The 25,921-nt window shown below is 41.9% G+C and overlaps 1 protein-coding gene and 1 pseudogene across 1 annotated transcript in view; one reads left to right on the top strand and one right to left on the bottom strand.

The window, feature by feature from the left end:
• Window positions 1-25,921, top strand: part of LOC117507765 (serpin B6-like) — a 175,328-nt gene that overhangs the window by 19,311 nt on the left and 130,096 nt on the right. Inside the window, 1 exon segment of the mRNA XM_034167594.1 lies at window positions 19,422-19,526. Within this exon segment, the coding sequence (XP_034023485.1) occupies window positions 19,422-19,526 (105 nt within the window).
• LOC117521351 lies at window positions 25,453-25,571 on the bottom strand (annotated as a pseudogene).

Below are 25,921 nucleotides of genomic sequence, written 5' to 3' on the forward strand. Positions count from 1 at the left end.
CCCAGTTTGCTTACAGAGGAATCAAAACACTTTATTCCTCCAAACAAACCTGTACCATGTCCAACTGCAGGAGTGGTAGATGGCGGCTTGGCCCTGATAGGTACCGCTTATACTGTCTCATTGGACTGATTACTTGAAGCTTTTCTATAAAGCTGAACCTCCAATTTGAATGTTTATCATTTCAGGTGCCAGAGTTCTTGTGACTGATTCTCCAGTCAACTGTAAACCAACTGGTGTTTGAAATGTACATGCATGCAAGGATTTTCATAACAGGATTCACTTCCAGTTACTTGCCATTCAGCAACCACAGCAGTCTGGTTTCACACCTAAGAAGGCAACCATCGACCACATCCTGCATTAGTTTATTTCACTGGGGATATTTGCTCTTAAAAGTGTGTGCCTGTGTGTGTGTATTTGGGGTGTTTAGCGCAAAAGGTCGCACCTCTTTTGACAAACCGGGCCAGCGTCACAGATCCCGTTTGAAACAATATTTTTGAGGTCCTGCTGTGTCCCTCGGTCCGAGGTGTCAGGTTAAATCCCCTGATCGATGATTACGTGTGTTTTTTGGGTCCACCATAAAACCTGATACCTGTGGGTAATGAGCTTGTTTTGGAGGCTGGTCCAGTTTTCTGTCCCGCTTCCTGCTGCAGTGTTTTTCCTTCATTCCAGCCGCTGACCGGAGCAGACATTCATTCTCTCGGGATGAAGTTTTCTTTTTCTTCAGAGTGCGAAAGTCTTTCACGGCAAGTGATTTAAGTAATCTTTTGATAGAAATGCTTCTGTTTAAAAAAAAAAAAAAAAGATCCTGTTTTTTTGTTAGATATAGAGCCCCACTGTGAGAAAAGTTTATTCTGATGGAGCAGAAGAATTCGGCCTGACAAATTAACCCCGGAGGATCATTTAGACGACACGAGGCACCAGGGACAGACTCTCCTTTATGACGTAAGAAAATCAGCTCATAACTTTTTAAAGTGTAAATATTTCATTAATAAGTATGGTCTGTGTTACAGTTTGTGGATATTCTGTTAGGAGTTTATTTAACGCTGTTTAATCAAGTTTTTCCCCCAGACACAGCAGCAGAGATAGTAAACCCTCTGAAATCTCATTTATATTAAAAATACAGGTTAATAACGCGGAGCTGGTGCGTTATAACCGACGGAGGTCTGTCGAACCGTCAACAGGGCGCCGCGGGGACGGACTCGTGTTACACGGTAAGAAGAAAAAAATCACATCATGACGTTTTTTTTTAAAGTGTAGGCTAAATATTTAATAAGTCGCATCTTTTCTTTCAGTTTGTGGCGAGACGTGACCGTCGCTCCTGCAAGATGCCCGGAGGTTCGAGGATATTTTGGACTGGTATTAATGAATGTTTTTGAGAGAGAATAATTGCGATGCATAAAAAGTTTATTCTGGTTTAACGAGAAGAAGAAGACAAATGAAGCCCAGAGGGTTATTAGACGACACGGGGAGCCGGAGAGAGAGTCGCCTTCATGAGGTAAGAAAAAAAGAAAAACAATGATTTAGTAATATGACTAAAGTTTTTAAAGGTCCGTAAAGTAAGAAAAAAAACATATTGGCTATATAATGTCAGACGTTTCCCCACTCAGCCAAAAATTTATGCAAACAGTCAGCATCAGCTCGAAAAGTAGAAGTTTTTGTGGAGCTTTTCACAACCAAATAAGCGTTTAAAGCGTAAAACCCTCCGCCAGTTAGATTTCTCAATAAATGACCACCGACTGTTTCTATCAAAGATACGGCGTGTGAATTGTAAAAATTACAGCTTCTGTGTGTTTTCAGTGGAACTTCTGCAAAACAACCGCGTTTAAATCTTTATCCACGTTAAAACGACTTTAGATTTATAATTATACGCTCTGAACAAATGCACAGATTCTACATGACACACTTTCCTCTTGTCACACTGACAGCAGTGTGTCGGCTCCCAGGCTGTTAATGTTTTTTGACAGAATTGGTCGGAAATGTGCAATTTTCAAGTGCCTGGTTCAGCTTTTTACAAATCATAAAACAGCGGAGTAACAACAGTGAGTTTTAACATTAGAACTCTTACCCTCCTGATGTTGGTCAACTCGTGTATTTCAGATTCATTTTAATAAATGTTCACCTTTCTGTAGCAGTTGTTAGCTAAACTAGTTTGTTCATAATTACAAGCGGTTTTTAAAAACACGTTGTACAATTTTTACTGCGGATTATTCGCTGTTTAGGGTATTTCTACATGCCTTACACTGTAAAAAATAATAAGTTGACTTTATTAAAAATGCAAACTTGCTCCCTTACAAAGTAATTTATGTTGTCTTGAAGCAGATTTGATTACCTTAATTATTGCGAGTGTGCAGTACTCAAATACACTTAAAATCTAGATTACAGTAACTTGTTTATTTTGCTGTACTGAAAAAAATAAATTACAGTAATGTATTTACTGTGAGCATCCAGCAAGTGACGGCTTAATTCTCAAAATAGTTTTGTTCATTCATCATATTCAGGTCAACTTAATTTTCTTGAAGCTACAGCTTGAAAACTGAGTCTGGTTAACTTAATTCGTTTGTATGTTAGCATGCATTTACAGTGTACAGAGAGAGTGCGGCTCAAACCAAAGTCAAATTCCATGTATTCTGTGGATACTTGGCCATTAAAAGCTGTTCTGATTCAGATTCTGATAAACCAGAAAATGCTGATGAACCCTGTTTTATTTGAAACTTCAAAGTTGTTGCTTCAGTTCTCTGTCATTCAGTTATCTGTGATTTTCAGGGAACACTTGACATAAAATGGTGACGGCTGATTTTCATATTAAAACAATAGATGTCTCCCTTTTGGAAAGTCTCCCAAGAAATCTGATCAGAGAATCTTGATGTCTTCAGGGTGTATTAAAAACTAACCAGGAGAAAGCTGCTTTCAAGAACATTTTCAGTTATTTTTTTGACCCACTTCAGATGTTTCTTGGTCAGAATGAGGTGGTAAAGCAGGAACTTGCAGTGATACAAGTGAGCAAAGAAAATGTTTAGATTTAGGACTTAACATCCAAGCTGCTGGCATGTGAACGTTACCGTGAAGTGTTGAGATAAGGATTTGATGTTTGAATCCAAAAATGTGTAAAATATAATAAGTTGACTTTACAAAAAAATATGCGAACTTGTTGCCTTAAAAAAGTGGCTTTGAGCAGACTTGAGTTTATTATACGCAGCTGGAGACACAATAATCATCTATCAGCTAATTTACCGCGACAGCCTGATGGTTACCCTTTAATAAACATGGACGTATGCTTTTTTCTTCATGTAAGTGGACCAAATTTGTGTTTAATAACCATGAACATATGCTTTTTTCTTCAGGTAACTGGAACAAGTACCTTTTTTCTTAATGTTTTCCTTCACGTATGCTGTGTTTAATAAACATGAACAATTGCTTTTTTCTCTGTGTGTGTGACTTTAATGAATGTAATAAAGCACATATTCTAAACCTTATACAGCCTGTGTTCTTTCCTATAATATTGTTGAAAAGGGTAAATTGTTTTTCAAACGAGGTTTTTTGTGAAAAACACTTACTGGCACCTTTTGCTCTAAAAATACCATCTGGCCTGACACCCAGCCACCCTGCCGGGAGTGACGGAGAAGAAACTGTTTTTTTTTCCGCCTTCATCACCTCTGGGCAGCATCTCCGATCAGCGGGTGTCCCGCGCCCCATGATCGATCGGCTAATACCTTAAAAGAAAACATCTGGCGTGAGTGATAAGGAGCATTGTTTATTGTTCTTCGGGTTCATCACCTCGGGGCAGCATCTCCGCTCAGCGGGTGTCCCGCCACACACACGCACACACACACACACACACGCACTCACACAGACACAGTTAGCGTCTGCAACAGGTTTTACAGCCGTGTTTCCGCGAGCGGCTCTATGTGTGGGTATTTGACCGTCTTGCTGCAAAGACTTACAGCCGAGAGACGGCTATTTGTTTCCCTTCTTTAATTTACGAATTAAAAAACAGAAAAGGAAAAGTAATAATTTAAGAATTAAAAATATTAAAGGGGCATTAAATAATAGACACTGATTTATGTTTAATTATTTCAGAATTAGTTAATTCTTTAATACATTAAAAAGATCTAGGTATTTTTAATCATTCTTTAATTCATGAAATAAAATGACATTAAAATATTAGACCCTGGGTGGGAGGGGAGGTATGGCTTGGAGGCGGTGCTTGGCCGGGGTTAGGGGAGGAGCTTGGGGGGGTGGGGCTAGGGGAGGAGCCAGGGGCGGAACTAGGGGAGGAGCCGGGGGCGGGGCTTAGGGGCGGGACATACTGACGTCATCGACTCTGATTGGATGTGAAGTCATAAGGGGCGGGGGCTTGGATGTGGGACCAGGGGCGGGGCTTAGGGCGGGGCATAGTGACGTCATCGATTATGATTGGCTGTGACGTCATAAGGGGCGGGGCTTGGAGGCGGGACTAGGGGAGGGGCTTAGGGGCGGGACATAGTGACATAATCAATTCTGATTGGCTATGACGTCATATAGGGGGCGGGGCTTAGTGACGCAGTCGATTTTGATTGGCAGCTGTCACTTTTTTGACGAAAGGTGGGTCAGTTTTCTCTCTTACCAAATTGTTAAGTAATCAAGTGCACTTGTTCTGATACTTTGTAGTTCATAATAATATTTCTTCAAAAACGCAAGTCACAACAATCCCAAAATGACAATAGCAAAATCACAATTATCTTTTCTCAAAATCTACCACTTCAGCAGTAAAGTGCAGTTTAAAAGTCCATAGGTACTGAGTTTGTGTGTGCAAAGTTTGCAAATTGTTCATAAGTGCAGCACAGTTTATGTGCAGATAAAAAAAAATGAATGAGAGGGGGAGAGGTCAGCTGTTCGCCTCCTACCACACAATGGACTGATGTTGTTAATATTGTTTCTGCTGTTGGTTCGACCTGGCTCGCCATCATACCAGTACCCAAGGCACCTGGCCTGTATATAAACAATGGGGCCAAATATCAATTAAGTCTCCAAACAAATGAATACCAGCTGGTCTTCTTCATAAATTCACATTTCTGTCCAGTGTATACATTCCATCCATCCATCCATCCATCCATTTTCTTCCGCTTTATCCGGAGTCGGGTCGCGGGGGCAGCAGCTCAAGCAAAGCCGCCCAGATCCACAATGTCCCAATAAGTAAATGGAAACATAATAAAAAGTATAAATCCAGAATATTCAAAGATAAAGTCGATTTAAACAGGCTATCATCTTTGGCACAATATTATCACGAGTGCCCCCTAACATGATGCAGGAGAAATGAGTGCTTCATGCATTTTTGCAGCCGTTTTGTGATTGCTCAGCAAACAAAACATGTTAAACACACATACAGCTGTTGACAGAAACACTGTACATCAGCTAAACTATGGAATTTAAGTTCATACAGCTAAAGTGTTTGACCATTTTAATAGCGACATACAGAGAGAGACAGTGAGACAGAGTCTTACTGCACAGCATTCCAACAGTTAGCCCAGTGATTGCGCAATCCAAGGTGAGGCACGGTTGGCTGCTGCCTCACTGCACGTCTCTTCTCAGTATTTGAACAGCAAATGTGAAAATTTAGCGATTTTTGAATAAAAAACTTATCTAAAACTGGTGAAGTTAAAAGGAAAATAACTTTATAGTCCAAATCACTGGATAAATATAACCATTTAATTTATTTTTTCATTTTACATGTTATTCTTTAAATGATGAGGCACAGCCTCACCTGCCTCCCCTGACTGCATGTTACTGGTTGTAAAGTACGAGAGCATACCTGTAAATTCAATAAGGTATGTCTTCTAGAATATATTCCATTTCTAAGGTAGAACTGTTAAATTTAAGGTCATGTAAAAAATAGGAATTTGACCTGATTATATTTATGCATTTATCACAATTTTTATGTGGGGTACACTTATGTTTTTATTTTTATTCCTCCTAATGAAAGCAGACCTGGGTTAAAGTTTGATATTTTATCTCTTATGTATGTGCATGTGATACACCCTGTTGGTGTGTTAAACTTTGACCTTTTGATCCGGCAAAATGATCAGGTGCAGTTTTATTCTGATTCATTGTAAAGCTCCATCGTCAGCAGGAGTCTCAAAGACCTGTTCTGTCCTGAATGAGATTTTTTTTGGGTGCAGTTGTGTGTTGTTACTGTAGAAACATGCTGCAGAATATGGAAGAGTAGAGCAGTAAAGCTTATCAGTTCAATAACGTCCTGTAGTTGACTATGTTATACTTCTGCCTTGCTGTGAAGGTGTCGAAAAGATGGTCGGATTTATCACTTTGGAAGAGCCTAAAATATATTATTCATCATTCTTTTGGTGATAAATTCAGTCATTGCAACTAACATGCCTGTGATTTAAATAAAAGAAGTGCACAGAGAGCACACGCCACCGCCAACAATTGATTATATGGAAAATTGCTAAGGGTCCTTGGGCAAGGTCCTTAATCCCCTAGTTGCTCCGGGTGTGTAGTGAGCGCCTTGCGTGACAGCACCCTGACTTCGGTGTGTGAGTGTGTCTGTGTGAATGGGTAAATGTGAGGCACAGTTGTAAAGCGCTTTGAGCTTCTGATGCAGATGGAAAAGTGCTATATAAATGCAGCCCATTTACCATAACGTTGATCTAAAAGCTGCGGTCCTCCATTATATTACAGTATATCCAGAAAGTATTCACAGCGCTTCACTTTTTCCACATTTTATGTTACAGCCTTATTTCAAAATGAAGTAAATTAATTTTTTATTAAATTTGCAAAAATCTCAAAGTTTTTTCACATTGTCATTATGGGTATTGTGTGTAGAATTTTGAGGAAAAAAAGAACTTCATCCATTTTGGAATAAGGCTGTAACATAACAAATATGGAAGAAGTGTTGTGAATGGTTTCTGGATGCACTGTATATTCTTCATCTATTATATTGGGCGAGTGCAAGATAATGAATTGGGATAGAAACCTTTATTTTTAATTTTTTTTTTCCTCCCACATTCTATGAGCATTCAGCATATAGTTTTTTTCTGATGGAGTGATCATGACAAAATGATAAAACTTAGAATAAATTTATTAGCATTTTGTTTTGCTCACTCCATCAGAATTAAACAGTTTGTTTGTATGTGCACAAATTATGTGGTGAAGGGTCCAAAAAAAAAACATGGTTATACAAATGTGCAAATGAGTTGTAGTTGACTGTGTAGGCATGCTGGGTGTGTTGGTGTTTATTTACTTACTCATGACTTGCAGTTGAGTTGCATTTTTTTTTTTTTTTTTTATGTGTTTAACTTCAGGTTTATGTGGTGTGCTTATTTGTGTAACAGAGTTTGGTCTGAATTCAGATATATTCTGATTGGGAATTGAAAAATTTCTATGTAGAGGGAGAAAGGTAATTCATCCAGTTTTGAAATAGAATTTTTGAAAAAGCTGTGCTTAACCTGCAGAAAACATTACATGATGTGATAATCAGAAACAAAGTAGTCAGGAATGTTCTTTGGCTCAGTCAAGTTCCTGAACATTGCAAGCTGAGGTGTTTCAGGTCTTGATAATTTAATGCTTTCTATGCAGAGTCTTTCCTCTTTTGACAACAGTCAACAAAGGCAAAACAAACTGATTAAAGAAAAAACAATCTTGCAATTCAAACTGCTGTTTAGAAGAAGACCAGAGTCATCTTTAGGCCCTGAGGCCCATTGGGCTCAGTTCTTATTTCCATATGTCATAGCATGAAGCAAATGAGCATCCCACCTTTACCTTTATCCTACCTTTAGGTGCCAGTCCTTTCCATGTTACTTCCCCAGCCAAGGCCAGTATTCATTTACAGCTGGGCGGACTGGGACAATGCAGATTACGTGTCTTGTCCAAGGACACAGACAGGTAGCATGAGTGGGAATCAAACCAGTTTTCCATAGTAGTAGCCCAGATCATTATCCACTGAGCTTCTGTTCTGGGCCCAGTACCTTTGAGCAAAACCTAAACTGTTATTACATTTGGAGTGAGGCAGTTGTTTGAAAAAGGTAAGTGGGAACAATTTCACTGTTAAATGGGGCAAGTTCAGACATGGGTAATAAAGTCTTTGGAACAGCCTTCTTGGCTGTGTTTCTGATAATAAAGGGAGAGAGTTGGTATGTACGCACAAGTATATTTATATTTATTCAGTCTGTGTTCAACCATTCCCCAAAGTTTCAGTTATCTTGGTCGCTTTGTGTAAAAGTCATGTTTTTGTTTTTTTTTTAAATTGTGCTCCAGATGGTATGACTTGTTGGCGAAATACGCCTCCAGGCAAAATCTCTTTTCCTTGGTTGACCAAGACATGTTGTTCCAATCGCCTTCCCCAACATGTAACTGAAACTTTAGGGAATGATTGCACACAGACTGAGGTTTGCAGGATTTATCACAGTTTTTATAGGTTCTGTTTTTTTGGGTCACCCTGTACCTCACAGTGGTGGAAGCAACAGGGTGTGGCATTACTGGTTTGAATTACTAGTATGAACATGCCCTCCCACATTTGACTGAAGAAAAGGAATTTGTCTTTAGGCATGTGTACGTGAGACTTAAAAAAAACTGTTCAGCAACATAGTCAAGTTATTAATTCAATTTCAAATTATTTCATTTATATAGCGCCAAATCACAACAAGGTTGCCTCAAGGCGCTTCACACAAGTAAGGTCTAACCTTACCAACCCCCAGAGCAACAGTGGTAAGGAAAAACTCTTGAGGAAGAACCCTCAAGCAGACCAGACTCAAAGGGGGGTCCCTCTGCTTGGGCCATGCTACAGACATAAATTACAAAACAATTCACAAAACGAATATACAGGAAATGTTGCCGGTGTACAGGATGGTTTCTGGAGCAGATACCACAACCATCTCTGGATGGAGCCACACCTCAAACAGAAAGAAAAGGAAAAAAAAAGCAGACTCAAGCATCAGAAAGACAAATACAGTACAATTTGTCAGCATTAAGCAACAAGAAAACAGAACAAATACTAAGGTGATCGCCAGCCACTAGCCCTAAGCTTCACTTAAAGACCCAGAATTTAGGTAAAGTTGAGCCTGCGGCATGCTCCGTTTCCGGATAAAATGAATTCAAAGAGTAAAAAGCATAGAAACATACTATGCCAGCATGCTAGCCATACGAAAGGGAAAATAAGTGCGTCTTAAGTCTGGACTTGAAAGTCTCTACAGAATCTGACTGTTTTATTGATGCAGGGAGATCATTCCACAGAACAGGGACACGATAAGAGAAAGCTCTGTGACCTGCAGACTTTTTATTTCACCCTAGGGACACTAAGTAGTCCTGCACTTTGAGAATGCAAAGCCTGAGTCGGTACGTAGGGTTTAATTAGGTCAGCTAAGTAGGGAGGTGCCAGTACGTGAACAATTAAAAGAAGTAAAAGGACAAAAAGGAGTGAATAATATATTCCGGTTGGGAATTGGAAAAAGTGTTTTTCTATGAAGTGGATGAAAGGTAATTCATCAAAATTTGACACAGGATTTTTTTTTAAAAGCTGTGCTTAACCTGCAGAAGGCATGAAAGTGATGTGATAATCAAAAAATGGAGTAGTCAGGAATGTTCTTTGGCTCAGTGAAGTTACTGAACATTGCAAGATGAGGTGTTTTGGGTTTTGATAATTTAATGCTCTTGATGCAGAATGTTTCCTCTTTTAAGAGGTGACCGACACAACAGATAGTAAAGGGAGAGAGTTGGTATGTAAGCAGAAGTTAACATAGTGTAAAACACTGTTGTTCTGCTGAATGCTGAAGAAAGGCTGCACCCAAATACCTCACAGGGGTGGAAATGACAGGGTGTGGCATTACTGGCATGAATTACAAGAAGGAACTGCCCTCCCACATTTGGCTGAAGAAAAGGAATTTGTCTTCAAACATGCGCACTTTAGACTTAAAAATGTTCAGCAACATACTCAAATTATTAAAAGGAGTAATAGGACAAAAAGCAGTGAACAAACTCTGAGTCCGTCTGTCCACTTGTCTTCTAAGCACAACTCTCCTAAACTGTTGAGTGGATTTCTGTGAAACTTTACACACTGGTAGAACACTATGTGAAGGTGTGCATGAAAAGAAATAATTCTGATCCAACATCTTTAAGGGAAACTCATTGGTTCTTTGTTTTTTAATGGATGCATTAACCTTGTAAATGCAACTCCTGCTAAGCAGCTTTATGGATTTCAGTAAAAATTCACATCATGTGAAGATGTGCATTGAGGAAAATGTTTGTCTGACGTTGTTAAAGGAAGATAATTAGACTTTTGTTGTGTTTTAAAACGTTCCATATTTGTCAGTTACATTTATAGAGAGAGATCAATTTGTTCATTTAGATATTTCATCACAAAAGATTTATTAATACCATTATATATTTCATCCAAGCAGCTAATATGGCAGAGAGTAGCGTATCATTTGTGATTTTGCATGAGATGTTGTTCATTTGCAAATTATACTTCTCCTTTAAGTTTCTTTCGTGCTGTGATGTAATAGGAGTAAAGTTATCCAGAGGTTGTCTGATAGGATTTTGGACATGGTTCGTGATGTGCGCTGACTAATGCAGTTCCTGTTGACCAGGGATTGACTTGTCAGTGGACAAAACATACTGACTGGGTGGTTAAATTGTTTAGAAATTGGATGTTGAGTAACGATCAAGTTCAGCTAAATGTAATGTTGGTGGATTTAACTGAATTACAGTGAACAAAAGCAGGATGAAGAGCCAGAGTTTTGAGACCATCTGTGTTTTGCTTGTGGGTTTTAAAGCAGAGGTCTCAAACTGATTCCAGAAAGGGCCAAGAGGGAGCAGGTTTTCTTTGCAACCACCCACTCCACCAGGTGACTTCACTGATTAACTAATTCCATCTGGTCAAAATTATGTTAATTTTTGTGGACATTTGAATATTCAATTCAGTTATCCACAACCTGGATCAACCTTTGTCAGGCAATAGTGAGTGTCAGTCTGCACCTCACTTTCAAATATGAGAGTGGTTGGGGCATATTTGATTAAGATATAATGTAAAATATACATTAAATGGGGTTTTCATTGTTAAATTTAAATGGCCACAAAATCTGTAATCCGGATCAGATCAGACTGACTTTGTCAGTCGACTGTGCATACCATCCTACATAATGCTCTCAAATATGAAAGGAACTTTTTTGTCAGTTATGAATTTTTGAAAATTCGTTCAATGTTAAAGGATTGAGAAATTTCTAATTTTCCAAGATCTTCCTGACTTTGACCCTTGACCTATGGCCTTGGAAATTGAATCACTTCTTGTCTATCCGCATATGAATTGTCTGTAAGCGCCCCTTCACACATAGTGCGAAGTTTAGACGAAGTGCACACTTAGTGCGCATGACGCAGGAATCATGTACAAACCGTGTAATGTCGTCCCTGCTTCCAACGCCTCGTACACCTGTTGCTGCAACTGTTTGTGCACACAAGCACCTGAAAGACAGAGTGTGCACTGTGCAAACCCATTGCACCCTCTTGTGGTGCGCCATCCACAATACACGTGTACCGGGCAGAACATGCGTGTGGCCGACTGGACGCACCTGACCAGTAGATGTGAACATGATCAGAGCACACTGCTTCTCTTTCAGTGTATGTCTGTGACCATAGTTCATCACCAGTGGAACAGATGGATCATATTTGTTTTGCTTGCTTGATAAATGTGGTGTTTTTATATGTTGTGTGATTTTAATATTTTTTGTAATACTTCCATGTCCTTCCTGATATGAGGCAGCTTTCAAAGAACAGCTCTGCAGTTCAGTGGTAAAGTCTATGACTGGGAATCAGAGGTTTTGAAAGGCGTGAGTTTGCGTCCCAGGTGGTGTTTTTTGTTTTGTTTTGTTTTTTTTAATTATTCCACATAAGGGGGGTGATGTGGTCCCACAGGTACCAGCTACTTTTTATTGTTTTAATTTATTCCACATAGGCGGTGCGATGTGGTTCCACACGTACCAGTTGGTTTTTATTTCTTCCACATAAACAGCGCCATGTGGTGCACCTTGCAGTGTTCCGGCTTGACAGACACCAGCGCATGCACAAACTCTTGCACCGGGTTTGTGCACACCTGCCCATTGGTGCAATGTTTTGTGTGCTAATTTTGAACTGTTTCGTGCTGTTTCGCCATTTTCGTCCAAACGCCATCCAAACCTCGCACTATGTGTGAAGGGGCCATTAAAAAAAATCATAAAAACATATATGAAAAATTGTGGGTTACAGGCTCTTTACAAACAGGGGCGAAAACAACCTCTGCTCAACATTGTTGGCGGAGGTAATGAGCACATGTATTTTTGATAAATGTCCCAGAATTCTTTATCTTAAGGTTGGGGAAACTCAGAATCATTACATTACTTAATTCAGTATAACTGGCCTAATCATCACCAGCTATTACTCCTGATTTCAGTTTCAGATGAGTTTGTTCAAATATTTCTTTAAGAACAGGGACCATCTCACATCATGCACACAACTGAACATTAATGGCCTCCATTTGGAGAATGACTAAGCCTTAGATTTTTGTTTTTCTTCAAAAAGTGAGAAAAATGAAATACACTCACCAAAGCTTCAAGCTTGGCCATTGAGGCAACTTTTCCCAAGGCAGTGTTAAATACACAGAATATATTAATGAAGTCGAAATCTAATGTTTGTGTTTAAAATGAATGTTATAAAATTGCTGCCTTGATATTTGACATTTGTCCCTTTGGATTTCCGCACAATGGGGGCAATGTGTCATTGGCTTATTTTCCCTTTCCAATTATGGACATTGGTGCGTCATATCAATTAACTGACGTTTTATTTATGTAATATTCTATAGACCTGTCTGCAACATGCTGTATGACCAATTTCATTTCATGTGGTGTGTTAATATACTCAACAAAAATATAAACGCAACACTTTTGGTTTTGCTCCCATTTAGTATGAGATGAACTCAAAGATCTAAAACTTTTTCCACATACACAATATCACCATTTCCATCAAATATTGTTCACAAACCAGTCGAAATCTGTGACAGTGAGCACTTCTCCTTTGCTGAGATAATCCATTTCACAGGTGTGCCATATCAAGATGCTGATTAGACACCATGATTAGTGCACAGGTGTGCCTTAGACTGCCCACAATAAAAGGCCACTCTGAAAGGTGCAGTTTTGTTTTATTGGGGGGGGGGATACCATTTGCCTCATGCAGTGCAACACATCTCCTTCGCATCATCCGTGAAGAGAACACCTCTCCAGTGTGCCAAACGCCAGCGAATGTGAGCATTTGCCCACTCAAGTCGGTTACGACGACGAACTGGAGTCAGGTTGAGACCCCGATGAGGACGAGCATGCAGATGAGCTTCCCTGAGACGGTTTCTGACAGTTTGTGCAGAAATTCTTTGGTTATGCAAACCGATTGTTTCAGCAGCTGTCCGAGTGGCTCGTCTCAGACGATCTTGGAGGTGAACATGCTGGATGTGGAGGTCCTGGGCTGGTGTGGTTAAACGTGGTCTGCGGTTGTGAGGCTGGTTGGATGTACTGCCAAATTCTCTGAAACGACTTTGGAGACGGCTTATGGTAGAGAAATGAACATTCAATACACGAGCAACAGCTCTGGTTGACATTCCTGCTGTCAGCACGCCAATTGCACGCTCCCTCAAATCTTGCGACATCTGTGGCATTGTGCTGTGTGATAAAACTGCACCTTTCAGAGTGGCCTTTTACTGTGGTCAGTCTAAGGCACACCTGTGCACTAATCATGGTGTCTAATCAGCATCTTGATATGGCACACCTGTGAGGTGGGATGGATTATCTCAGCAAAGGAGAAGTGCTCACTATCACAGATTTATTCTGGTTTGTGAACAATATTTGAGAGAAATGGTGATATTGTGTATGTGGAAAAAGTTTTAGATCTTTGAGTTCATCTCATACAAAATGGGAGCAAAACCAAAAGTGTTGCGTTTATATTTTTGTTGAGTGTAATTTGGTTCTATTCTTGTTAAGGTCAGTGTAAAGATAAAGATAAACTTTATTGATCTCACAGAGGAGAAATTCACATGTTACGTCAGCTCTTAAAAAACACACAAGGTTGGTGCAAGTAGGGGAAAATGTTCATCAAACAGCGTGTGCAAGGATAAGCAATAATAATAATACTTGTAACAGTACAAGACATAAGAAATGAGGTAGAAATAGAATATGTATGTGTTATATTGAACACATACATACTCGGCTATGCCTCGTCCAATATAACTTTTCTTCATCCAATATTTCTCTATGTTGGACTCCTTACTATCCATTATTTGTATTATATATATATATATATATATATGTGTGTGTGTGTATGTTCTCCACTCAGATTGCAATAGCCAATCACAGATTAGCCTTTCTGTCCATCATTTACCTGTATTTTGGCATGCTTGGCGCCAGAAAGTTATGTTGGATCCAAAGGGGTCCAAATTGGCTAGGACCAAAAGTTATATTGGATCGGTTCCCACTGACTAATAGCGTTAGAGCTTACTGCCATCAGTTAGCCAATCAGAGTGCGGCATACAATTATTCATGAGATGACATCACTAATGACGCAGTGGAGGTCAGGAACTTGCTGACAGACGCTGGTTGAAAAAATGGCAACAAACATGTTAACAACAGCAGAAAATCGTCTGCCAGTGAGGTTTGCTGAGTTCACAAAGGAGGAACTGGTGGAAATATTGAACTCCAAGGATGACAAAAACACTGAGAAGGTAGACAAGCACGCTACTGACGTTTTAGAAGCATTCATATGCTGTTCACAACAAAATAAATTGATCTAATTTACTTGACTCTGTTTGCTTAATTTGGGAGGGGGGTGGAGAACATAGTTGATGGATGGCAAGTCATCCAACATAGAGAAATATTGGATTCAGAAAAGTTACGCCTCGTCCAATATAACTTTTCTTCATCCAATATTTCTCTATGTTGGACTCCTTACCATCCATTATTTGTATAATATATATATATATATATATATATATATATATATATATATACATACATACATCTTATTTACAATATGTGAAATGGAGTTTAGATGTGGTAAGGTGACATTAGTGCAGGGATTTGTAAATGAGTTGTTATTGCACGTGATTTGTGGACATATTGCATATGGTTATTTCACAGTGTTATTGTACAGTCTGACAGCAGCAGGGAGGAACGACCTGTGGTATCGTTCCTTCTTGCACTGAGGGTGCCTCAGTCTGTCACTGAACGAGCTGTTTAGCTCCATTACAGTCTGGTGCAGAGGGTGAGAGGAGTTGTTCATGATGGATTTGAACTTGGTTAACACCCTCCTCTCAGCCACCTCCTCCAGAGAGAGAGGACAGCTCAGGACAGAGCTGGACTTCCTGACCAGCTTGTTCAGTCTAGTTCTCTCCCGCTCTGTGCTGCCCAGGGCCCAACAGACGACAGCATAGAGGAGAGCTGAGGCTTCAACAGAGTCATAGAAGGTCTTAAGTAGAGGCCTGCTCACTCCAAAGGATCTCAGTCTCCTTAGGAGGTGGAGGCGACTCTGACCTTTTTTTGTACAGGGTGTCGGTGTTGTGAGTCTAGTCCAGTTTACTGTTGAGGTGAACACCCAGGTATTTGAAACTGTCCAGTCTTTATGTCCCTCCCCCTGGATGTTCACCGGTGCGTGAGGTGGTGGTTTCCTCCTGAAGTCGATCACCATCTCCTTCGTCTTACTGGTGTTGAGACACAAGTGGTTGCGCTCACACCAGTCCACAAAGTCTGTGATGACCGACCGGTACTCCAGCTTGTTCCCCTCAGACATGCGACCCACAATGGCGGAATCATCAGAGAACTTCTGGAGGTGGCAGCTGTCTGTGTTGTAGGTGAAGTCCGAAGTGTAGAGGGTGAAGAGGAAAGGTGAGAGGACAGTGCCCTGGGGGGCCCCGGTGCTACACCTTACCACCTCACACTGACAGCCGCGCAGCCGCATGTACTGCGGGCAGTCAGTGAGGTAGTCAATGGTCCAGGCGGCAAGGTGTCCATCCACACCTGCATCCTCCAGCTTCTCCAGCAGCAGCGCCGTTCTGATGGTGTTGAAAGCGCTGGAGAAATCAAAGAACATGACTCTCACAGAGCTCCCGCTGGTCTCCAGGTGGGTGAGCACTCACTGCAGTAGGTAGATGATGTTGACGTTGTCATCTACCCCGATGTTGGGCCTGTAGACAAACTGCAGTGGGTCCAGGGTGTCGCTCACCATGGTGGAGGTGAGACAGGACAAGCCTTTCCATGGTCTTCATGAGGTGGGAGGCCAGGGCAACTGGTCTGTAGTGGGCCGGTTCCTTGGCGTGTGGTGTATTGGGAACCGGGACCACCCCTAGGCTGAGGCTCATGTTGAAGATGAGCTGGGGTATGAGCTGAGGTGGGCTGGTGCTGAATACAGTCGCGGGGGAGGAGGGACGAGGTCCGGGGTGCAGTGGAGATGGCCAGGGGGTGGAAGATGGGGTTCAGAGGGACTGGATGGCTGGCTGCTGGAAACATGTGGAGAGCCGGAAGCAGGCAGGGAGGGCAGGCGTGAGGAGCCAAAACGTTTAGAGTAGCAGTTTAGCTCCTCTACGAACCAAGAATCCCCATCTGCAGTCCTGCTGGCACCCTGCCCAAATCCAGAGGCGGTCTTGAGGCATCTCCACACATCTCTGACGTTGTTTCCAGGCCAGCTGCTCCTCCATCTTCCCTCCACCTTCTTGGCTGCACAGATCTTCCACTGGAGCTCCTGTTGGACTCTACACTGCTCTTCTCTGTCTCCCGAGTTGAAGGCCCTCTTCTTCTCGTTCGTCAGGATCTTCAGCTCGGGGGTCACCCAGGGGTGGTTGTTGGGAAAGCACCGTACCCTCCCGGTGGGCACAGTGCTCTCCACACAGAAGTTCATGTAGTCAGTGACACACTGGGTCAGGCCGTTGATGTCTTCACCATAAGAGTTTTGAAACATGCTCCAGTCTGTGGTTCTGAAACAGTCCCTCAGCGTCTCAGTGGCCTCTTCAGTCCAGAGTTTCACTGACCTTTTCTGCACTGGCTCTCTTCTCACCCTGGGTGTGTATTGGGGGAGCAGATAGACGAGATTGTGATCAGAGCGTCCCAGCTGGGAGAGGGGGGTGGAGATGTAAGCGTCTTCCACATTAGCGTAAAAAAGGTCCAGTATTCTATTGTCTCTGGTTTTACACGTGACGTACTGGGTGAACGTGGGGAGGGTGGCAGAGAGGGAGGCGTGATTAAAGTCCCCGGTGATGAGGAGAGCATGCGTGGGGTGTTGCGTTTGCAGCTGCGTGACTGTGCTGTGAATCTGCTCACAGGCAGCGGCGGCGTCCGCAAAGTGAGGAATATACGCGCAGAGCGTAATCACACTTCCAAACTCCCATGGGAGATAATACGGCCTCATGCTCACCGCGAGTAGCTCCACGTCCGAGAGCAGATCTGGTCTTTGAACGTGAATATGAGTCGCGCTGCACCACTCTCTATTCACAATAAACGGCAAGCCCCCCTCCTCTCTTCTTTCCGCTTGCTGCCAGTGTCCTGTCCGCGTGGATGAATGTGAAGCTATGCATGTTGATTAAAGAGTCCATCCATGTTCATCCAACCACGTCTCCGTGAAGCACATCAGACTGCAGCCCTTATACAGCCTCTGGAAACGGGTTAGCGCTGCTAGCTCCTCTGTGTTGTTGCAGAGAGATCTTGCATTCCCCATGACCACAGATAGAATATAAGTCCTTCTCCGCTTTGTCCGCCCGACCCTGCATCCCCTCCGTTTCTTCCGAATGTCTGCAGGTACGTCCAGGTGCTCAGCATAGCGGGGACCCGGCCCACTGTACATTGAGTCTCTTAGTCCAAGCAGCTGATCCTGGCTATAAACAATGGGATGTCCGGAGCTGGAAACAAAGGGATTTCCCCGCGCTGCCTCGAAAAGTGCCGAGAGCATCATAAAAATAATAACAAGAGTAACAAAAGTGGGTTTCCCATGTGCATACTTGCACAGGGTACCACCCACTGCAAATAAAGACAAATAAGCACCATTAAAAAGTATTAAAATAGCGAAAGTAGGAAAAGAGGGGCCAGAGCTGAAGTAACAGGCTGCTGCGTCACCAGCGCCATCTTGAAAAAAAAAAAGTGCAACGAGTTGTTATTGCCAATGAAGCAAGTTATTATTGAGTTGTAACACCCAAACACCTTCATCAGAAAGATTTCTAAATACTAGTTGTGGGTAACGTTTAGTCCAAGGATGGCAAAATGTCCTCTCACTTCAAACTGAAAAGTGACAAAACACAGTGATGGGTCACAAATCCAAAACAGTAATATAATGGAATATGGTAGAGGGACATGCTGGTGTGAATTGTGTGTCTATAGATTGAGTATAAATCCCCTTATCTGGTTATCCTGGTTATCCTGGTTATGCTTGCCTTTGTATCAAAATTTACTGAGGAAAGACACTGAAGTCTTAATTGCACCTGGTGCTGAGGTCACCACTTTGCATTGAAGCTCATGGTGTTGGCATGTTGTTGTTTAACGCCCTGTCACACCTTTGACGAGTTAGCCTGCATATGTTGACCGTATGAAAAACTCTGGCACACGCTGCTACACATCGAATAAATTAATGCAGCTGTCACATCTTGACAATTAACCAGCATATGCTGACACAGCCCTGTTTCCACCCAGTGGTTTGCGTCGGTAGTCAAAAAGAGAGTAATTTACATTATTTTTTATTTTCATTTTTTTATCTTGGTGGACCATTTTCATTGTGTACAGAATGCTGATGAGTGGACTGGTTGTGGTAAACGCTGCCTTGAATGAATGGAGTGTTGTCTCTTTAAATATTTAAACCACTGCCTGCTTCCTGATCAGCGGACCGGATCAGGTCCGATCACAGACTGAATAATGAAACACTGTGATTGTTTAAACTTTTAAAGTGCCAGTCGACCACAATCAGGTGTGGTCTGAATGAAGTGCTGTGTGATCTGTCGGTGTGGTGATCACAGACAGTGATGGCGCTTTAAATGTTTAAACAGTGCATTAATCAGGCATGACCATGCCTGATCGATCAGGTTGTCTTGAAATTTTCAGCATGTGCAAAATTTTTTGAGGAGCTCAGCTTATCAGGACGTACATCAGCAAGTTTCAGTGTGTTTCAGTGTGCGGTCAGCTTGCTCTTAACTTATAAAAACTTCCCCTTAACTATTGGACTTAGGCCAGCGTTTTTTAATATGATTGGCATACGCTGGCTAAATCGTCAGGGTGTGACAGGGCCTTTATATACAAGCCACTTTTTTTTAAATACAAAACCTGTTATGAGCAAGATACTGAACTCCAAGTGACTCATGCAGCAGTGTGGGAATGAGATGATTTATTTTTCCTCTTCACATGGTTTACAGGATCAAAGGCACAATCTGAACTCTATTAATTGCACTTCTGCAGGTCCTGTGCTTCACTGAGAAGCAGGATGGAGGCACAGAGTCGATGGAGCAGCAGATGGAGCAACAGGTTCAGTCCAGCAGACAGCAGCCACGTTGCCCACCAAAGGTAACAATGCTTAATGATTAACAAACAAAGCAGGGTTGCACTAACAAGCAGCTCGGATGGCGTTCTGTGGTGCAGGGATCCTGAGAGACTGGCACAGGGGAGAATTTCATGCTTGTTTGTTCATTACTTGCTTACTCTAATACTAAATTTGGAATATTTCTTATTAATGAAGATTAATTGCACTGAAGATGAAAAAGAAAAGTAACATGACTGGAGCAGTAGCTTCAGCACCCCCCCCCCCCCCCCCGTTACACTGGGGTACTCAGGTCAAGCAGTTTCAGTCTTTTGTCATGGTAATGAGTCATTCACGTCATCAGGAGAGTCGTCAAGGGAGCCATCAGGGGAGGCTTCCATCCCATCATTAGGAGAGTGCTAACTAGAGCACAATAGGTGTTAATTAGAGCTATTGTTTAGTCACTAGCCTATAGCAGTCGGCCTCTCGGTAGGAGGGGTCTGGTTAGGTTAAAAACTCCAGCTTTTGTTGGCTTCTGGTTTATTCTTCTCTACAAGAGTCAAGACAGAAGTCAGACTAGCAGAGCAAGAATTTTAGCTGAGGAAGCTTCTGTGATTTGAAGCGAAACGTTCTCACGTGAAGCAACACAGTCCAGTCGAAGATTCAAGCTTCTCTACTATGGAAACCACCTCGACACTGAGAGCCTACACAGAAAACTGACAAAATTGTTAGGCACTAATGCTATAGCAAATAATTCCAACGATTATTTTGTCAATGTGGGTAAAAATTGAGCAAATTCAATTGTATCCCCAAAAATGTGTTCCTTGGACAACAGCAAAACAACCAATAAAATTCTGGAGTAAATGTTTATTAAACAAACAGATGAAACTGAAATAACTGACATAGTTCATAAATTAAAAGGGGGAAAAAAAGCAACTGGTTGTTTAAATTTTGATATGTTTTTGATAAAAATATCATTGATTGTGGACTTCCGGCAGAACATCACTCTGAAGGTGTTGTGTGGGCCACCTGAAGAGGAGGTACTGCTGGCCCACCACCAGAGGGCGCCCTGCCTGAAGTGCGGGCTTCAGGCACGAGAGGGCGCTGCCGCCACGGACACAGCCGGGGCTGACAGCTGTCACTCATTATCTCTTGACAGCTGTCACCCATCTACTCTACATCATCTCACTCCATAAAGACCGGACATCATCTCCACCTCGTTGCCGAGATATCATCTACCTGTGAAGGTAATATCCTCAGCCAGAAACTGTGTCCTAGTCTGAATTCATTTTGCAGCTGCTTTCCTGTGGAGTGCCTTATCAGTGAGGTTGGCGTAATCCGCGACGGCTTCGCTTCGCACCCCAACCAGATAAGTGTTTGACAGGAGCTGCACGAGTGTGTATTAGAGGTGGAGGTGACTTTCCACCTTCTGACTGTTTTTGTTACTGGGTGTGCACACACCCACGTCTCACTGTTTGTGCTCCTCGCCAGCAGTACCAGATCCGACAGTCGGGGACCGTGATCACCTGGGATTCGGGACTTGGCGGCTCCAGTATTCACCGGGTTCTGTGGCGGTGGAAATCGTGTGGTTCCGGCTCTTCTCAGGACAGACGTCTTCTATCCTCGAGCCTGCCCACACGGCACTTTTGTGGATTGACTGCTATCAGATTCTGAGATTGTCTGTATATTCGTTGTGCACATTCACAACATTAAATTGTTACTTTTGGCTCATCTATTGACCATTCATTTGCGCCCCCTGTTGTGGGTCCGTGTCACTACACTTTCCCCAACAGAAGGCAGCACATTAGGAGAGCTCCAACCGAACCAAGGATAAATTACTTATAGACCCTTTCTAGTTGAAGTCTTCTTTTTAAATGTTAAACACTGAGGGGGCATATATCACCCTAAACAATTTATTTTGAAAGAAAATCGCGAAATACAGTTTTTCTTTTTTTCTTAACCTGACTCCAGAAGCTAAAGCTAACTAGTGCATTAGCCGAGATCAAAGACATGGCCGATCTACAAACCATCCTGGAGGAGCTGAGGGGATTTTGCCATGAAAACAATGAAAATTTAGAGACAATCAAAGGTGAACTAACAAGAACAAACATAAGGCTGGATGGAACACAGAAGCGAATTGAACAACCAGAGGAGAGACTACAAACTGTTGAAGATGTCGTAACGGAGATGCTAAATCTACACGTGAAGCTGGACGAAAGGCTAACAGACACGGAAAGCCGCTTCCGACGGAACAACATAAGAATTTATGGAGTCTGTGAGGGCACAGAGAAAGACGCAACTACGGTAACATCTTTTACGGAAAAACTACCGCATGAGGAAGAGTTTCCTGACCTGCACATCGAGAGGGCGCACCGCTCCATCGGCAGCGGCACCCTCCACACTCATCATAGTTAAGTTGATAGCTTTAAGACTAAAGACTGGTTGCTACGCAAAGCTTGGCAGATGAAAGGATTTGAATGGATGGACAAATGCATAAACCTCGATAAATGACTACCCGGTGCCCATTATCAACAAAAGGTGAGAATACGCTGCAATCTGCAAGGTCCCTGAAGGAGAACATGCCCTTCCACTGGACACAGATCAGAAGGTCTCGTCTTAGAGCACCCTCTAGGGGTATTAGGGTCTACGAGTCAGACCCCTGCATAGGAGTCACTTTTTGGTTGTTCTGTTTAATCATGTTTGATATGTGTGTTTCTTGTTTTTTTGGTTGCACTCTGCAGTTCTGAGCAGAAAAAGGGAAGCTTGTCATATTTTTTTTTCAATGGGTTAATTAGAGACACTTTCAAATCCAAAGCAAGCCAATAAGATTTATTTCATGGAATATAAATGATGTACTCAATGGTCTACTCCACCATTGTTCACAATGGTGGAGTAGAGCAGAGAAGGATTTTCTTTCACCAAAACAGATCAAATTCAGGCTTGCATCTCAGATGTACCTTCTGGTAATTTGTAGCTAAACTTTCAGGTCTTCTTTTAAGAAAATCCTCTCTATACCACTTCATCATGAAGATGGATAACTGGTGATACAAAATGCAAAGCTTGCACTGTGCATAATTTCTCCAGTCACAGCCACGTCAGCCTTTAACTTCTTCTGGGTTGTCTTGGTGGCTTTCCTCACTCTTCTACTTCTTGCACTGTCACTCAGTTTTTGAGAACTGTCTACTCCATGCAGATTTACCATAGAGTGTCATATTGTTTGTATTTCTTTGCAATTGATGTAAATAAAGTTCGAAACATATTCAGTGGCAGCTTTACCATCAGAGAGCCTCGTCTACAACTACCACAAAAGACTCCACGCTGTCATTGATGTTAAAGGGGACAATACACAGTATTAAGAACAGGGGTATGTAAACTTTTGATCAGGTTCATTTGGATAGTTCTCTTGTTATTTTGATTTAAAAAGAGGAAACACGGTTGTTTGGCAATAAATGGCTTCACCCAACCACCAACCATGAGTGGAAAAAAAGTTTTTGTGTTGTCATTCATCTTCTCTTAAAAATGACCAAAAAAGCAAAAATTCTGCCAGGGTATGTAAACCTTTGAGCACAACTGTAAGTATTTGGTCACCCACAAACCAAGAAAGATTCTGGCTCTCACAGACCTGTCACTTCTTCTTTAAGAAACCTTTCTGTCCTCCACCTGTTACCTGTATTAATGGCATCTGTTGGAACTCGTATCTCTATAAAAGACACCTATCCACAGCTTCAAACAGTTAACTCCAAACTCAAACCATGGCCAGACAAAGAGCTGTCAAAGGACACGAGGAAAAAAATTGTTGATGTGCACGAGGCTGGGAAGAGTGAATCTACAATAGTTAAGCAGGTTGGTGTGAATAAATCAACTGTGGGAGCAACTGTAAGAAAATGGAAGACATACAAGACCATTGATAATCTCACTCAATCTGGGGCTCCACACAAGATCTCATCCAATGGGGTCAAAATGATCATGAGAACGGTGAGCAAAAATCCCAGAACTACATGGAGGGACCTGATGAAGGACCTGCAAGAGCTGGGACCAAAGTAACAAAGGCTATACACTATGCAGAGAGGGACTCAAATCCTGCAGTCCCAGGTGTGTCCCCCTGCTTAAGCCAGTACGTCCTGGCCCGTTTGAAATTTGCCACGGATGATCCAGAAGATGATTGGGAGAATATCATGTGGTCAGATGAAACCAAATTAGAACATTTTGATAAAAACTCAACTCGTCGTGTTTGGAGGAAGAAGAATGCTGAGTTGCATTCCAAGAACACCATATCTACTGTGAAGCATGGGGGTGAAAACATCATGCTTTGGGCTGTTTTTCTGCAAAGAGGACAGGACAACTGATCTGTGTTAAGGGAAGAATGAACGGGGCCATGTATCGTGAGATTTTAAGCCAAAGCCTCCTTCCATCAGTGACAGCATTGAAGATGCAACATGGCTGGGTCTTCCATCATGACAATGATCCCACTGCTCGGGCAACAAAGAAATGGCTCCGTAAAAAGCATTTCAAGGTCCTGGAGTGGCCAAGCCAGTCTCCAGATCTCAACCCCATAGAAAATTTGTTGAAGGAGTTGAAAGTCCATGTTGCCCAGCGACAGCCCCAAAACATTACTGCTCAAGAGGAGATCTGCGTGGAGGAATGGGCCAAAATACCAGCTACAGTGTGTGCAAACCTGGTGAAGACTTACAGGAAATGTTTGACCTCTGTCATTGCCAACAAAGATTGTTACGAAACTAAACCTATTGAGTGAACTTTTGTTATTGACCAAGTACTATTTTTCCACCATAATTTACAAATAAATTCTTTAAAAATCCTACAATGTGATTCCTGGATTGTTTTTCTCATTTTGTCTCATAGTTGAAGTGTACCTATGATGAAAATACAGACCTCTCTCATCTTTCTAAGTAGGAGAACTTGCACAATCAGGGACTGACTAAATACTTTTTTGCCCCACTGTAAGAGTGTCCAGCAGGGCAAACAAACCAGTACAGAGTATATTAAAAACGGGGGGGGGGGGGGGGGGGGGGGAAGGAGGGGAATATGATTATTTCTCCAGAAAGTTGGTCAAATATTTGTCAACACCAATGGACTATAACTGGGTCAAATACTTGGCGAGAGTTCAGCTGGAAGAACATTGTCAGGTACCTTATGACACCAATGTAGAAGCGACATCTCTGTGGAGGAGACACCTGTTGGAGACAGTGTGGGGTCACTGAGGCCAACCATTTTCATATTTTTTGGGGGTGTCAGATTATCAGCAAATGCTGGGAAGAAATAAGGGATCATGTGAACAATGTATTTGGCACTAGCTTGCCCCTGAAATGTGAAACTCTATATTTCCCTGTACAACACTGGGAGAATACAGACAAAAGACTGCTGGGAATTTTACTCATGGCAAGTAAGAAAGCCATCACGAGCAAATGGTTGAAACAAAAACCCCCAGCCATTGACATACTGCACAATATCTACATCACAAAGAAACTGACTTTTTCCATAAGGATGCAAAAGGACACGTTTTACAGGATCTGGACTAAAGGGACTGAGTATGTAAAACCTTATCGATCGGACTTTACCTGAACACTGGGAATGGAAATATCAGTGAATTATGGCATGCTTCCCCAGTTCGACTGTTAACGTGTTTATGTGATTATTGAAAAATGTTAAAAATAAAAATTCAAAAAAATATCATTGATTGTATTATTAAACCTCTAACCTATATTTGTAATTTGTCATTAATGACTGAAAATTTCCTTCTAAAATGAAAATTGCTAAAGTGATACCATTGTTTCTAAAATTCTAGAAAAGGTATTTGCAAGGAGGTTGAATGATTTCATAGTTGTTGTTGTCCATTTAGCTGCTCCCGTTTTGTTTGGGGTCGCCACAGCAGATACAGCCAGATCCGCATTGGCATTTGGGACAAGTTTTACGCCGGATGCCCTTCCTGGCACATTCCAGTGTAACCTGGAGAAACACAAACAGCCGCTGGTGTTCTAAAGAGGTCTCCCATCCAAGTACTAACCAGGCCCCACACTGCTTAGCTTCTGAGATCTGATGGGATCAGGCTTACACAGAGCAGATCGGCTGCTTGAATGATTTCATAGTGAAACATCATATACCTGGTGAACAGAAATATGGATTTAGAAAAAAATTGTACAACTTGGGTTTAATTGACTTTGTTGAACAAATTACAAATACAATTGAGAATAAGAAATACAATGTTTTTTTTTCTTTACAAAAAGTATTTGACACCATAGATCATGCCTTATTATTGGACAAATTGCAGTATGGTATCAAGGGATTGGCATATGAGTGGATAGTGAGTTATTTGTACAATAAGTATCAGTGTGTTCATTTATGTGGGATAAATTCTGAAATTTTGAAGATCTCATGTGGGGTGCCCCAGGCTTCAGTCCTTGGTCCATTGTTGTTTCTTTTATAT

This window comes from Thalassophryne amazonica, chromosome 1 (genome assembly GCF_902500255.1).
Source record: "Thalassophryne amazonica chromosome 1, fThaAma1.1, whole genome shotgun sequence".
Taxonomy (NCBI): Eukaryota; Metazoa; Chordata; class Actinopteri; order Batrachoidiformes; family Batrachoididae; genus Thalassophryne; species Thalassophryne amazonica.